A 17253-nucleotide genomic window follows, 5' to 3' on the forward strand; every position below is an offset into this window, starting at 1 on the left:
CAGGGATGGTCAAGCGAATGACCCATGTCATACCTCTCTGTGGCTATATTCGAGACGGTGTAAGAAGATCCCTGACAGTTCACAGCACTGACGCCAGCTTTCAACTGATAACGGCTGCAGGCGAAAGAGTAGCCGTCTGCAGAGCTCTGACAAGAGTGAAGCGTTGCCATAGAGACGTTTAGAAAATGGCGAGGCCACCACGCCTTGACCACTGCAACTGTCAGGGATCAACTTACGCCGACTTAACTACAATTGACGTTCTGAGAAGACTTTCAAGTATTTTTATCTGTAAATATAACTTACAGTGGGCGCTCTTGTAGGTATTTCCTGCCTCAGCAGTCATCGCATACACTGTTTTGTTCCGATGTACTAGCTAGTAGCGTGCTTCTTCTATTTCTGGTATCGTGTTGGTTACATTGTAATATCGTATTTTCAAAAATAGCGTGTCACTCAAACTATAATTTTAATTGTGACGAGACTAAATATTTAAAATTTTTACTAGGCGATTTCTCAAAAACTTTTAGTATCGATATTAGATGATTTCTCAAAAATGTTTATAATCAGTTTATAACACTAACTTTGGAAATTACTTTTATTTTGTTCTGCTACGTCAGAAATTTCACAAACTAAGATCTCACATTTTAAAGATTTGAGTCACTGAAGTACAGACAAAAATAAGCTGTCAATCAAAGCCCATAGTTTTATAATATTTATTTACTCATTTATTTATCTTTATTTACCTTTAGGCAACCACTAAAAATACCACAAATATTTGTCTTAATAACAGTGTGGTACTCACATTTAATTTTCATACTTTCTCTTTCCATTGATTTCTTCGCAGTAGCTTCATTTTTACAGTGCTACTTCAACATCCAACAACGTGTGTGAAATGTTATGGGACTTAACTGCTAAGGTCATCAGTCCCTAAGCTTAACCTAAATTATCCTAAGGACAAACACACACACACACACACCTATGCCCGAGGGAGGACTCGAACCTCCGCCAGGATCAGCCACACAGTCCATGACTGCAGCGCCTTAGACCGCTCGGCTAATCCCGCGCGGCACTATACTTTCATTCCATCTTCTCCCATAACATGTATTATGTACTTAGTGGCCTGATGCAAGTGTTCTCCTTGCTATTCAAGAGTACAGGCACCGTCTGAGATTTGTGAGAGTAGGAAGAGGTCTCTTTCTCTCATATCACAACCCAACTTCTTCATTTCGGATGTTCTGTATTCTCTACACAATTTTCAGTAACGAACATAATTAAACTGTTCATAAAATTGACGACTTGAAACATCGATCCCACTGACACAGAGGTGCGGTCTTATTAAGACGTAGACATTAGCAGCCTCACTGCGGACCACCATTCTCGGCAGTCAATACGCTGTATGTGTTCAGCTGTTGCTAACTGTCATAAGTGAAATCTAGTTTTTCATTTATTTAATAAAACTGAGAATGTCATTATAAACAGCTAATTCAATCATAGGTTTCTGAAATCGTTCCAAGTGGGTCCTATTCTCATTCAACGATGAAATCTGATACAAACAAAAGATAATTTTGGCGTGTAGGAATTTGCACATTCTCATTCTGTATGTAGCTAGACGCATAAGTGTTCACATGGGGTCGATTATGGCAACACCGTAGCTTAACGTAGCTGAATGTAATCAGTAAAAAGCTATCATGTCGTGGGAACAGTCACTACTGCTACTGAATAAAACTTTTAACATGGGATATGATTTAACAAATTGATTAACTGAAAATAAATGAGGTTGAAAATAAATGTAATCAGTAATAACCACTATGGTCGAAAACGTCACAGATGACATATATGCATGTGGTAACTACTTCATATAACTGAAAATTAAAATAATGTATGTGGTTTCCCTGGCCCCAGTGTTCATAAAGTTGAAAAAGCAAGACTGAGGCTGAAGCCGAGCTCTATAAGAATCACGCTCGGCAAGAACGGAATGCCGTTAACAGCCCTTCCACCCTCTTACACAGCCAGTGTTAAGTGTATGTGAGCTGAATGGTCGACATTTCTCCACACGCGACACCAACAGGCCGCCAGACGTACAACTTGTTTGTAAATAGGACCATTATAATTGTAGTTTCGCGTGCCTACAAACACGTACCTTGACGAGGTGTTGGAAAATGACATCTGCTGCGGGAGCGATTCGTTAGAGGGGTGATAAACCAGGGAAGATATGCGTTTATGATTAGCAAAAGCTGATGTATGGCTAATATGTTGGAGATTGAGCAAATTCTACAGCAAATAAAGTTGTATAACGTTACACACTTGATAATTTTCAGTAGAACATAGCTTTCCAAAACGATACCGCTTGCACTACACAATCCCAAAAAGTACGTAGTACAGATTTACGAACTGATTTTTACAATTGCAGTTATTAATATGTCACACTTTTCCTTAAAGATCATCGACTATTTATTACCATTTGACACGATCAGAATTGATAGCAAACTGTCGTAAAAAAAATAAGTAAAACAGGGACCTTCACACTGTCTCCTGTACAGTCGTGAGGACCGTGCACACATTAGTTTTATCGCACAGCTTATGCGATGTTATAATTATCTGGTAATCTCTACCCCTCTATCCCTCAGCCAGGAAATCCAGCTGCACGGCATTATGAGAGCTAACTAAAAAAGTCTGTATGTTCCTACGGGATAATAGTGCGTATGTCATGGGGAGACATCAATCACATCCTCCAAATTCAAACGAAGATAGAGTCACTGAGTTCGGATTGTCAGTTTTGGATCTGTAACACCTTAGACCAAGCAGGTCTACTATCGCATCTAATGATAATTTTGTTAGTTTAGCCATCTTTCACTTACCTGTGTTTTCACTTTTATGTGGTTTCTTCCTATCTCTGCTCTCTGCTCTCTGGAGCTGCCCCAAAGCGCCTCTGCAATTCAAGTGTCAAACCGAATATAGCGGTTTTTTGCATATCTTTAGCAAAAAAACTTAATAATTGCTTCTTTTTATAACTTCCTTCCGTAAAAAAAAGATTACATTACTCCAAAAGAAATTTTTTATGATATTGAGATACAAGCACAAAGCTAATGTGTCGACTGTAGAACATCATTTCCACTTGTAGCTTTTGTTTTTATCAGACATTATTTATTTATTTATTTATTTTTCCTTTAGGTTTAATGACTGTAATAATTCATTTTTATAATATTAAAGTGCTGTAGCAATACATCTGTGTTTCATTGATCTCTTCATCAATAACACCCATTTTTTCCCGTAATGAATATACATTAACAGTAGGTATAATTCTATAACTGGTTGCACTCTTACAAATGTTTTCATAGTAGTGTTATTGCTGCGCATTTTAAAAATTTCCACTACAGTCTCGTTGGCCGTCAAGTTAATAAAACAGGTATGAAAGAAATACAAAAAATACTGGAGAAAATATGAAGCAGACCTTCTTAGACCAAGGAACGTTGGCATTACAATTTCTTTATATGCCTTGAAGGTAACTTCTGGTGGTTAAGACAGTTATGCACACAAACGAAAGATTTCTAACTATTGAAGCACATCAGCAATGATCAGACTTGTATTTAGTGCAGTTCAAATGAAGAGAACGATGCTGGAAATATCACATACAAAATTTACTTTGAAAAGTCAACATGCATTTATCGTATTTCTTCCTCACAAAATAGATCTATACAAAGTCTTTTTTCTTCTGCTATGTTAAGAGGAGAGGGGCGACGCTTAATAATTTATTTCTTACGTGAAGAAACTGACTGAAGTTCGGAGTAATTTTAACGTTGAAAGATTCACATCCTTTCGTAGTAGCATTTTTCAACTTCGTAAAAGGAAGTAGATAGTACTATCATATTACAATAACCTAACACGAATTTAAAACAAACTCTTTTCTGTATCAATCGAACTGATAAAATTTTTACACCTTTCCATTACTGAAATTTCGAGATCGCTTGAGAAATCGAAGATTTCGGAGACTTCGACAATTTACATTTTGCGTGTTCAGTTGCCCATTTCGTCGACAGAACAATCCTTTGAGATCCTCGAGCTATTAGTTACATTCGAACTACGTGCGCCATTCCTCCTCTGCGAATGCGAGTGTAACCTAAAAGATCCGTGATAACACGAAAGAGTTACTTTGGCTCGCGTTCACTTAGTCATTCAGTCAAGTAAAGTAACATAGAAGTGCGCAGATCGGTCCAATGCTTGTAGTTGTCCAGAGACAGAAGTGGGGAGTATAAAAACCATGTACACTACTGGCCATTAAAATTGCTACACCAAGAAGAAATGCAGATGATAAACGGGTATGCATTGGACAAATATATTATACTAGCACTGACATGTGATTACATTTTCACGCAATTTGGGTGCATAGATCCTGAGAAATCAGTGCCAAGAACAACCACCTCTGGCCGTAATAACGGCCATGATACGACTGGGCATTGAGTCAAACAGAGCTTCGATGGCGTGTACAAGTACAGCTGCCCTTGCAGCTTCAACACGATACCACAGTTCATCAAGAGTTGTGACTGGTGTATTGTGACAAGCTAATTGATCGGCCACCATTGACCAGACGTTTTCAATTGGTGAGAGATGTGGAAAATGTGCTGACCAGGGCAGCAGTCGAACATTTTCAGTATCCAGAAAGGCCCGTACAGGACCTGCAATATGTGGTCGTGCATTATCCTGCTGAAATGTAGGGTTTCGCAGGGATCGAATGATGGGTAGAGCCACGGGTCGTAACATATCTGAAATGTAACGTGCACTGTTCAATGTGTCGTCAAGGCGAACAAGAAGTGACCGAGACGTGTAACCAATGGCACCCCATACCATCACGCCGGGTGAGACGCCAGTATGACGATGACGAATACACGCTTTCAATGTGCGTTCACCGCGATGTCGCCAAACACGGATGCGACCATCATGATGCTGTAAGCAGAACCTGGATTCATCCGAAAAAATGACGTTTTGCCATTCGTGCACCCAGGTTCGTCGTTGAGTACACCATCGCAGGCTCTCCTGTCTGTGCTGCAGCGTCAAGGGTAACGGCAGCGACGGTCTCCGAGCTGATAGCCGGCCGGAGTGGCCGTGCGGTTCTAGGCGCTGTAGTCTGGAACGGAGCGACCGCTACGGTCGCAGGTTCGAATCCTGCCTCGGGAATGGATGTGTGTGATGTCCTTAGGTTAGTTAGGTTTAAGTAGTTCTAGGGCACTGATGACCACAGATGTTAAGTCCCATAGTGCTCAGAGCCATTCGAATTTTTTCCGAGCTGATAGTCCATGCTGCTGCAAAACGTCGTCGAACTGTTCGTGCAGATGGTTGCTGTCTTGCAAATGTCCCCATCTGTTTACTCAGGGATAGAGACGTGGCTGCGCGATCCGTTACAGCCATGCGGATAAGAGGCCTGTCATCTCGACTGTTAGTGATACGAGGCCGTTGGGATCCAGCACGGCGTTCCGTATTACCTTCTGAACCCACCGATTCCATATTCTGCTAACAGTCATTGGATCTCGACCAACGCGAGCAACAATGTCGCGATACGATAAACCGCAATCGCGATAGGCTACAATCCGACCTTTATCAAAGTCGGAAACGCGATGGTACACATTTCTCCTCCTTACACGAGGCTTCACAATAACGTTTCACCAGGCAACGCCGGTCAACTGCTGTTTGTGAATGAGAAATCGGCTGGAAACTTTCCTCATGTCAGCACGTTGTAGGTGTCGCCACTGGCGCCAACCTTGTGTGAATGCTCTGGAAAGCTAATCATTTGCATATCACAGCATCTTCTTCCTGTCGGTTAAATTTCGCGTCTGTAGCGCGTCACCTTCGTGGTGTAGCAATTTTAGTGGCCAGTAGTGTATCTTCATACAGCATGGTTATAATTGAGCATTCGGTGCTAGAGACAGTGTAGACAGAAAACTATTTACGGTATGGGTACTCAACGACGTTCAGACTGTGCGCTGAAGAATTTCCGGTGTTTGTGGTGTTAGTGTCGTGACTAGCCGTTAGGCACCGGTGGTGGTACGGCGACGTAGGGTTGAAACACAAGCATCAGTGGGCACAGCAGTTGAATACCGTCGGCCTGGGTCTGGACGAGGTGAGGAGGGCTTTACTCGTAAAGCTGATTTCACAAAACAACAGCAATAGTGCTGCTGCCCTTCGCGAATATCGACGCGTTAAGGGGGAGGCCTTCTTTCTGCACCGTCGTGGAAGATCATGATTGGGAACTTCGGATTAACAGGCGATTTGGGAACTACTCCTGGAGGAGGCAGACTGTCACTGGCGCCACAGCGAAGTTACTGTTGCCATAGCTGAGAATGCTGGGCGCGATATGCGAGCTTCAAGCTTTGCACGAGCTGTGTCATAACTGCCGAATATTCTGTGCTTCACCGTTCAAAAACTGCTGCGAACAATTGTGAAATGGTATTCTTGTGCAGTTCCAAGCTGCCGTGGGTACACATGGTGGTCACGCTAAGCAACTTTTGTAACCTGGAACCTAGAGATGGTACGCAGTTAATAAATGTTACATTTCACATGGAAATCTAAATATATTCTTTCAATGATTTATTCGTTATTGCTCTTCCCCGTGTCCTTACTGTTGTTTCCATTATGTTTCATTATCCTGCGATCACTCGTATTCATGGGTGCTCTCTATGTAGCGAATGTTTAATTACACTACTGGCCATTAAAATTGCGTGCAGCCACGTCTCGATCCCTGAGTCAACAGCTGGGGATGTTTGCAAGACAACAACCATCTGCACGAACAGTTCGACGACGTTTGCAGCAGCATGGACTATCAGTTCGGAGACCATGGCTGCGGTTACCCTTGACGCTGCATCACAGACAGGAGCGCCTGCGATGGTGTACTCAACGACGAACCTGGGTGCACGAATGGCAAAACGTCATTTTTTCGGATGAATCCAGGTTCTGTTTGCAGTATCATGATGGTCACATCCGTGTTTGGCGACATCGCGGTGAACGCACATTGGAACCGTGTATTCGTCATCGCCATACTGGCGTATCACCCGCCATGATGGTACGGCGTGCCATTGGTTACACGTCTCGGTCACCTCTTGTTCGCCTTGACGACACTTTGAACAGTGGAAGTTACATTTCAGATATGTTACGACCCGTGGCTCTACCCTTCATTCGATCCCTGCGAAACCCTACATTTCAGCAGGATAATGCACGGCCGCATGTTGCAGGTCCTGTACGGGCCTTTCTGGGTACAGAAAATGTTCGACTGTTGCCCTGGCCAGTACATTCTCCAGGTCTCTCACCAACTGAAAACATCTGGTCAATGGTTGACCGAGCAACTCGCTCGTCACAATACGCCAGTCACTACTCTTGATGAACTGTGGTATCGTGTTGAAGCTGCATGGGCAGCTGTACCTGTACACGCCATCCAAGCTCTGTTTGACTCAATGCCCAGGCGTATCAAGGCCGTTATTACGGCCAGAAGTGGTTGTTCTGGGCACTGATTTCTCAGGATCTACGAACCCAAATTGTTTTGAAAATGTGATCACATGTCAGTTCTAGTATAATATATTTGTCCAATGAATACCCGTTTATCATCTGCATTTCTTCTTGGTGGAGCAATTTTAATTGTCAGTAACGTAAAACCAAGCCATACTTAGCAAAGTCTGCTATTCTTCTATACTGTTCAAGTGAAGAAAATAGCCTCTTGAGAAAATTTACTTTACGATCTTATTACCTACAGATTACAGAAAATCAGTAACCTTTCAACATGTGAGTTACGTAATTGAGAGAGATTATAAAACAGCAGACATTACACTAGCTGCGCGTAATATTAGCAACATGTGCTAACACTAATGGCATAGATGGAGCAAGGATCGGCGAACTTGTTTCAAAATAGCTATGCTACCGAATGCCACTCACACAACCCAGTCAGTGAGTTACCAGTGTACGCTTGATATTGATTAATTTTTCATATCATAAACGTCGGCAAAATATACAGCACAGTTCCCAGAGATACAGTTTTTAATAACAGACCGTTTCAATCCCACTTCCCGATAATCGACGGTTTAGTTCGAGTTAGTGTTGTTTTTTAGCGATTCTAATAAAAATTATTCACTTCGGAAGCTGTCATACTGTAGTTGACGCCAGATGAAATCCGAAATGTTATCATTGAAAGTAAAGTTTAGCTCCGAAACTTGACGAGAACATTAAAAACAGTAAACATATACAATCAAAAGGAGAGAAGATTTCGGCCTGGTTCAAAGATAGCGTTCATACCATTTAAACTTGTTTCTGATTTGTTTATACTGTATGTGATGTGTAATAGTGTGAAGTGAAGACTGCAGCATAGATTTGTTTATATGGCTTTTTCATGCAGTTGTGATCGTTTCGCTCAAATGGATGAACGTGCCGACATAAAATTATTTGCTTTTGACGGTCACGTGTGGAAATTCATCCGTTGTTGGTGAAGATACCTGGTATGCGACTTTCAAACACACCGTCTGATCTGTACGGGATGTGCGAGTACAGATCGTAGACGTATGGTTGACGACGGATGGAAGTTTGGGTCTAGCCGTGACTCGTGTACGGATAGCCAAATGGTTGCCAGCACGGTAGCTCAGCGTTCGATCAGAGGGTTAGCTATCCTCTGTAATAGAAAACTGAATGAATGGGTCAACGAAGAACCTAAACGGGTGTCATCGGACATCCGCCCCGAACAAATTCAACGAACAATATAGAACAAATTGAGATCAACAAAAAAGTAATTGGTAAGGCAACCGCTCCTGATAAGCGGGAAATCCGGGTTCGAATCCCGGTCCAGCACAAATTTTCACTGTCATCCTTCTATTCCGCAGTTGATGGTAGTCATTATTCGCAATTGCCAATTCATCTGATGTGTTTCATAACAGCTGTCGTCGCCGCAGTGCATTGTCATCAGGATAACACACACTGCAATATCGTACTTTTCTACTTGTGTCTTACACAACAACAGCGCAGTATCCTCCATGCTGCTGACTGACGTCTTTGTTTACATCGGAGAATTATATCTATGGTCAAAGACATATTTTACGTACAGGTTCTGAAAGTACTATCACAGTCTAACACAACAGTCGCGACGCTCCTGCTCAATTATTTGGTACTCTGCGTCAGCAGTGCTCCAAGCAGCCAGCAAGCAACACTTCTGAATACGATATCAGATGAGTACGAGCAGTATCTTTTATATTGATTCGTAACATAGATTCTACAATGGAGAGCACATGCAGTGCCATAAAAATCGACAATAACCATAAGAGGAAACCACATTTGAGTTTATGTAGTTTCCTAAGGCCATTGAGGGATGTGAAACGGTACACTATGGAACAGTTGACTGACGATTCTCTGATCTACAGATATCTATAGAAGAACATACATAGACTGTATGGTCTGCAGCGATTTTTCTGCTTCCCTTAACCGAATTTTTATGTTGTTCCCTAATTGCAACACCTCCTAAAGTATTCACGCTAATTCAGGTCATGGAAGCATGGTCTCTTCCGAATGCACTTCTCATCGAAGCGATCTAATAGTTGGAGTCCAAGGTTTTTGCTAATCATGCCTTTTGCGTTCCTGTGCTAACATTTCCGTATAAACTTCCGTTCCCTAACACATGTATCTTCACAGCTAACCGAGAAGTGAAATACTAATTTTTATAGATTTAGTTTGAAACTGTTTTAATATGACGAAATATTTTCTTAAAAATTTTCATCCCCTATTTCACCCCTTAGGGGCTGAATTTCTGCAAACTGTGAAACAGTCATGACCGAGAAGTCAGATACCAGGTTTCATATATGTAGCTTTAAAAATGCTTTCGTAGTTCTTTAATAACGATTTATTTTCAAAAAACTTTCAACAACATCGAGTATTTTATCCCCTTAGTGGTTGAATATCCAAAAATTCCGAAACACGTACTTCTTTATTTTTGTCAGAAAAACCAAAAGCCAATTTTCGTAGCCCTAGCTTCAAACTTATTTTAATAGCGACATATTTAAAAAAAAAGTTTCATCCCCCATTTAACCACCTTAGGAGTGGAATTTTCGAACCACTCCGTCTCAAACGATGACTACAATATAAGATCAACAACCTGTGAAAATTTCAAGTTTCTATTCTTAACGGCTTGGGATAGGCAGTAATGAGCCAGTGAATCAGTCTGGCGCTATTCCACCCTCATTTCCAGCCGGGAAGCCACATACCAATTTTCAAAGATATAACTTTAAAATTGCACTAACAATGAACCACTTTCATGCAAAATGTCACCCTCTTTTTCACCCACTTAGGTCTTGAATTTCTAAAAACAGTGAAATTCGTATTTTTTTATTTCTAACAGAGAAGCCAAATAAAAATCTTAATAGATTTAAGTTTAAAAATGCTTACATAATGACATATTTTCATAGAACATTTCGTCCTTTATTGCACACCCTTAGGGACTGAATTTCCTAGGGCAATGAAACACGTATTTTTTTAATTTCTAACCGAGAAGTCAAATATAAATTTTTATACTTTAGTAGTTCTTTGTTAATAATATATTTTCAAAAAAACCTTTCACCCACTATTTCACGCCCATAGGGGTTAAATTTCCAAAAATGCTGAAACACGTATTTCTTTATTTGTGACCGAGAAACCAAATACCAATTTTCGTCTTAATAGCGGCATATTTTCGAAAAAAATTCCATGTGTTATTTCAGCTTCTTAGGTATCTAATTTCATAAAATCTCTCCTTAAACGACGCCTACAGTGTAAGATCAACACCTTCCTTATATTCGAGTTTCTGTCTTTAGTGGTTTGGTTCAAAATGGCTCTGAGCACTATGGGACTTAACATCTGTGGTCATCAGTCCCCTAGAACTTAGAACTACTTAAACCTAATTAACCTAAGGACATCACACAACACCCAGCCATCACGAGGCAGAGAAAATCCCTGACCCCGCCGGGAATCGAACCCGGGCACCCGGGCGTGGGAAGCGAGAACGCTACCGCACGACCACGAGATGCGGGCTTAGTGGTTTGGTCTGGGGAATGAATGAGTGGGTCAGTCAGTCAGTCAGTCGGCACATTGCCGTTTAAGAACAAAAAAAAGTAATAAACAGGAGAAGACCTGATCTTTTGCAGAAAGACTTCATATATCTACTCAACAATGTGAAGTTTTGTTCACTGAACTTCCAGCCAATTCAGTGAATCTAGAATGCGGGAAACTTGTATGGAATGCAATACCTACATTATGTAAGGTACCAAGTAAGCTACCACAACTATGGCTGAAGGAAAAGCTAGGCAGACTAGGCAATAAAACGTCAAAAGTAATAAGACAGTTTCCCAAGAAAGAAGAAGCCAATTCTACTATTTTTATTAAATTAGAGCCACAAACGGCAAGAATCTTCAACACATCTTTGCAGCAAAAATAATGAGATTAACAAAAATATTCCTCCACTGGAAGGGCGAGTGAAGTGTAATAATATGCGAATCATTAGACTCCACAGAAAATTGTTAGATGTCGACGAAAGTGCTATCATAATAAGAACAGACAGCTACGAAAATATATGTTTCTCATGCATGAAACGGGAGTTTATTTTATCTTGATTTCAGCGGTATAAGCCGCAATTATTCACGTATTAAAAAGTATTTCTTCATGAATAAGTTGTAGCTTTTGTCACTGAATCGGAAGCGTTAAGCTGTTTCTACACTTGTTTCACGATAATTCACATCTCTCGATAGTTTACTAACGCTTCGAACGCAGAACTATAGTAACTATTTCGTTTATTATGCAGACAAATAGTTAATTAAGGAGACAAATAATTAAAAACCAATGTTAAGTCTTACGGCTGCTTCCTCGCCGCTAGGGGCAGCAGTGTCATTTCATCTGTCAGACGGTAAGGTAGGGGGCCCTAATTTCGTCACCTTAGTGGGTTAGGACCTGTATAAGCCCTCCAAAGTTAGGGAACAGGCTACTAATTGGTATATGTATTCGTGAATTTATTCTGAATTTGTAGGCAAATTACAATGAATTTCTTATAACATATTAAAGATGTATTTAATACAGACGTTAGCACGGCAGAAACAGATATACAATAAGTGTTCGCAATTTCGTCCTCCATAAAGTTCTCGAAAATACAATTAATTTAAATTTATTTCTCTATTATAACTTTGGCAAACACTTCCACTATTATAAACCATTTGAAGGCCTCAATGAACAATGTTTTCAACTTATTTTCAGCCTTCTAAACATCTATCACATATGAATTTGTGTGTATGGGTAAATGAAAGTAAAAAACCAAGCATTTTAAGTAACGAATCCATTTTTCTAAGCTTTGCTTTTTCGATAGGAAAAAGCAAAATAATCCTGTAAATAACTGTGCGGCTGGTCGCGGCGGAGGTTCGAGTCCTCCCTCGGGCATGGGTGTGTGTGTTTGTCCTTAGATAATTTAGGTTAAGTAGTGTGTAAGCTTAGGGACTGATGACCTTAGCAGTTAAGTCCCATAAGATTTCACACACATTAAAAAAACACTGTAAATACCAAGTAAAATGAATTTTTAACACCGGTTCCAAATTTCGTTCCCTGGACGAAAACAGAAATTGCAAGGGGGACGAAAATCCCAGGGGTTTACTAATAGCCGCTTCAACAACATAGGGCAACTTGCTGAAAATAGCTATTATATAGCAGAAACTACAGCACACGACTAAATAAAACCCGATATTTGAACACAAAACAGTAATCACATTAGGAACAGCAGGCAGTTAATATGACTGCTGGATTAAATTACTTCAGCGTAAAAATATGAATTTCTTCGTAAGGTGAACGTGCTGCACACAACAGACACAACAAAACTATGAACTAAGGTCACGCATGCACGCACAGTTAAACATTTCTTACCAACAGCGGGAACCGTAAATTCCTACGGGGACGAAAGTAGGAGCAGGTACGATATTTGGGCACGTTATCTTAACAAGTATTTTACGAATAATATGGCACCGGCCTTGCCGCAATGGACACACCGGTTCCCGTGAGATCACTGACGTTAAGCGCTGTTAGGCGTGGCCGGCACTTGGATGGGTGACCATGCAGCCACCATGCGCTGTTGCCATTTTTAGGGGTGCACTCAGCCTCGTGATGCCAATTGAGGAGATACACGACCGAATAGTAGCGGCTTCGGTCAAGAATACCATCATAACGACTGGGAGAGCGGTGTGCTGACCCCACACCCCTCCTATTCGCATCTTCCTCTGAGGATGACACGGCGGTCGGACGGTCCCGGTAGGCCACTAGTGGCCTGAAGACGGAGTGTTTTTTTTTACAAGTAATATAGTACATTATATAAAAAATAATTAACATTATATATCTAACAGTTGGAGTGAAATTTACAAACAATAAAACCAGAACTTTTTCAGTGTAAAATTACTACGTACACTGAACTGACTCGTATTGGATTACGTGTTTTCACAGCTGTACTTACTGTGCGACTGTGTAAGTAAATTATGGAAATCTTTCAGAAAACTTTTTGTTGGGTCATTTAGTTCCAACTTGCTTATGACCAGAAAACTTGTCGTTCATTGCGACTCATAAGGAAATTTGTTGTTCCCAGGGAGGAGGCGGTGACGGGGAACAAGGAGCACCAGAGTCGCAGGAAGGCAACGAGGTGGCCGCTGGGGGCGAACCGCAGGGTCAGCCGCAGCCGCAGCCGCAACCCGACACTCAGCAGGGAGCCGCGGAGGACGCAGAGGCGCAGCCGGGGCAGGACAGCTCCACCGCCGTCGGACACCCGCAAGGTGCGTCTAGCGGGACTGGAGGCGAGCTTCTTCCAGCGACAAAAAAAAACAAAAAAAACGGTGTCTCCCACGTGACTTTGTTTTGCGCGATCCGAAGTACACTGAGGCGTCTAAAGTCACGAAGTCAAAAAATTAATTGTTGGTAGGGCGGGTACCAGGTTGAGATTCATTGGGAGAGTCCTTAGAAAATGTAGTCCATCAACAGAGGAGGTGGCTTACAAAACACTCGTTCGACCTATACTTGAGTATTGCTCATCAGTGTGGGATCCGTACCAGATCGGTCTGACGGAGGAGATAGAGAAGATTCAAAGAAGAGCGGCGCGTTTCGTCACAGGGTTATTTGGTAACCGTGATAGCGTTACGGAGATGTTTAGCAAACTCCAGTGGGAGACTCTGCAAGAGAGGCGCTCTGCATCGCGGTGTAGCTTGCTCGCCAGGTTTCGAGAGGGTGCGTTTCTGGACGAGGTACCGAATATATTGCTTCCTCCTACTTATACCTCCCGAGGAGATCACGAATGTAAAATTAGAGAGAGTCGAGCGCGTACGGAGGCTTTCCGGCAGTCGTTCTTCCCGCGAACCATACGCGACTGGAACCAGGAAGGGAGGTAATGACAGTGGCACGTAAAGTGCCTTCCGCCACACACCGTTGGGTGGCTTGCGGAGTATAAATGTAGATGTAGATGTAGAAAGTCATGGGATAGCGATATGCTCATATACAGATGGCGGTAGTATCGCGTACATAAGCAATAACAGGGCAGTGTATTGGCGAAGCTGTCATTTCCATTCAGGTGATTCATGTGAAAAGGTTTTCGACGTATTATGGTCACACATCTGGAACTACCTGACCGAACGCGGAATGGTAGTTCGTGCTAGACTCATGAGACATTCCACTTTGAAAATCGTTAGGGAATTCAATATTTCGAGATCCACAGTGTCAAGAGTGTGCGCGAGAATATCAAATACGCGGCATTCTCTCTCAAAACGGATAACGCAGTGGTCGACGGCCTTCACTTAACGATCGGTAACAGGGACGCTCCCAGTGCTAACAGACAAGCAGCACTGTGTGAAATAACTGCAGAAATCTATGTAGGATGTACGGCAAACGTATCTGCTGGGACAGTGCGGCGAAATTTGGCGTTAATGGGTTACGGCAGCAGACGACAGACGCGAGTGTCTTTGCTAACATCACAACATCGCCTGCAGCGCATCTCCTGGGCTCGTGATCATATCGGTTCGACCCTAGATGACTGGAAAACCGTGATCTGATCAGATGAATCCAGATTTCAGTTTGTAAGAGCTGGTGGTAAGCTTCGACTGTGGCGCAGAACCCACGAAATCATGGACTCAAGTTGTCAACAAGAGAATGTGGAAGCTGGTGGTGGCTCCATAATGCTTTACGCTGTGTTTACATGGAACGAATTGGGTCCTTTCAAAGAAATGGTCAGATGTGTGTGAAATCTTATGGGATTTAACTGCTGAGGTAATCAGTCCCTAAGCTTACGCACTACTTAACCTAAATTATCCTAAGGACAAACACACACACCCATGCCCGTGGGAGGACTCGAACCTCCGCCGGGACCAGCCGCACAGTCCATGACTGCAGCGCCTTAGACCGCTCGGCTAATCCCGCGCGGCGAATTGGGTCCTTTAATACAGTTGAACCGATCATCGACGGGAAATGGTTTTGTTCCGCTACTTAGACACGATATGCAGCGAAACAACGATGATATTATTATGGACGACAATGAGCTATGTCACTATGACACAGCAGTTCGCAATTGGTTTGAAGAACATTCTGGACAATTCGAGTGAATGATTTGGCCACCCAGATCGCCCGACATTAACCTTATCGAACATTTTATGGGACATAACCGACAGGTCAGTTCATGCACAAAATCCTCCACCTGCAAGCTTTATATATGGCTATAGAGGCTCATTGTTTCTGCACGGGATTTACAACGATTTGTTGAGTCAAAGACCACGTCGAGTTGCGGCACTACGCCGGACAGAAGGAGGTCCGACACTAAATTAGCACGTATCCCACGACATTTGTCATCTCAGTGTAACGTTTTATTGGAACTTAGCCAGCACTCAGAATATACCAGTCTTGTGAAACACAACTGGCACTTCATTCCCTCCGCCCGGGGACTGGGTGTTTGTGTTGTCCTCATCATCTTACGCGATGGGCTGAGAATGGAAATGGAAAGTTTTGGAACTTGTACGGGCGCTGTTGACCAAGATGTTGAGCGCCTCACAAACCAACATCATCATCTTCTTTATTCCCATAATGTGATGAATTTTACTGACTGGTTTCAAATTGAGTCCATATTTCTATATTTCCAGAAAGCTTTTGACATCGTTCCTCATAAGCGACTGCTAATCAAATTGCGTGCGTATGGAATATCGTCTCAGCTGTGCGGTTGGATTCGAAATTTCCTGTCAGATGGGTCACAGTTCGTAGTAACTCACGGGAAGTCATCGACTGAAGCGGAAATTAAACCTGTCGTTCCCCAAGGAAGGGTTTGTAGGCCCTTTGGTGTGCTTAATGTATATAAATGATTTAGGAGACTATCTGAGAAGCCCTCTCAGATTGTTTTGATAATGATGTGTTTTACCATTTAGTAAAGTCTTGAGAAGATCAAAATTAATAATTATATGATTTGCATAGGGTATGTACACTGAAGCGCCAAAAAAAAAAAAAACTGGTATAGGCATGGGTATTCAAATACAGAGATATGTAAACAGGCAGAATACGACGCTGCGGTCGGCAACGTCTATATGAGACAAGTGTCTGGCGCAGTTGTTAGATCGGTTCATGCTCCTAAAGAGGCAGATTATCAAGATTTAAATCAGTTGCAAATTGGTTCAAATGGCTCTGAGCACTATGGGACTTAACATCTGAGGTCATCAGTCCCCTAAAAGTTAGAACTACCTAAACCTAACTAACCTAAGGACATCACACACATCCATACCCGAGGCAGGATTTGAACCTGCGACCGTAGCAGTCGCGAGGTTCCGGACTGCAGCGCCTAGAACCGCTCGGCCACCGCGGCTGGCTAAGTGAGTTTCAGCATGGTATTATAGTCGACGCACGAGCGATGGGGCACAGCATCTCCGAGGTAGCGATGAAGTGGGGATTTACCGGTATGACCATTTCACGAGTGTACCGTGAATGTCAGGAATCCGGTAACACACCAAATCTCCGTCTCTGCGGCCGGAAAAATATCCTGCAAGAACGGGACCAACGACGATGGCGGAGAATCGTTCAACGTGACAGAAGTGCATCCGTTCCACAAATTGCTGCAGATTTCAATGCGGCGCCACCAGTAAGTGTCAGTGTTTGAACCATTCAATGGAACAACATGGATATGGGCTCTGAAGCTGAAGGCCCACTCGTGTACCCTTGATGACTGCATGACACAGAGCTTTACGCCTCGCCTGCGCCCGCCAACATTGGATTGTTGATGACTGG

The 17253-nt window shown here is 42.5% G+C and overlaps 1 protein-coding gene across 1 annotated transcript in view; it reads left to right on the forward strand.

Moving 5' to 3' along the window:
- LOC124594324 (uncharacterized transmembrane protein DDB_G0289901-like) overlaps window positions 1–17253 on the forward strand; it is a 433352-nt gene that overhangs the window by 390063 nt on the left and 26036 nt on the right. The window contains exon 8 of the mRNA XM_047132687.1: window positions 13598–13781. Within this exon, the coding sequence (XP_046988643.1) occupies window positions 13598–13781 (184 nt within the window). The remainder of the gene's footprint in view (window positions 1–13597; window positions 13782–17253) is intronic.

This window comes from Schistocerca americana, chromosome 2 (genome assembly GCF_021461395.2).
Source record: "Schistocerca americana isolate TAMUIC-IGC-003095 chromosome 2, iqSchAmer2.1, whole genome shotgun sequence".
Taxonomy (NCBI): domain Eukaryota; kingdom Metazoa; phylum Arthropoda; class Insecta; order Orthoptera; family Acrididae; genus Schistocerca; species Schistocerca americana.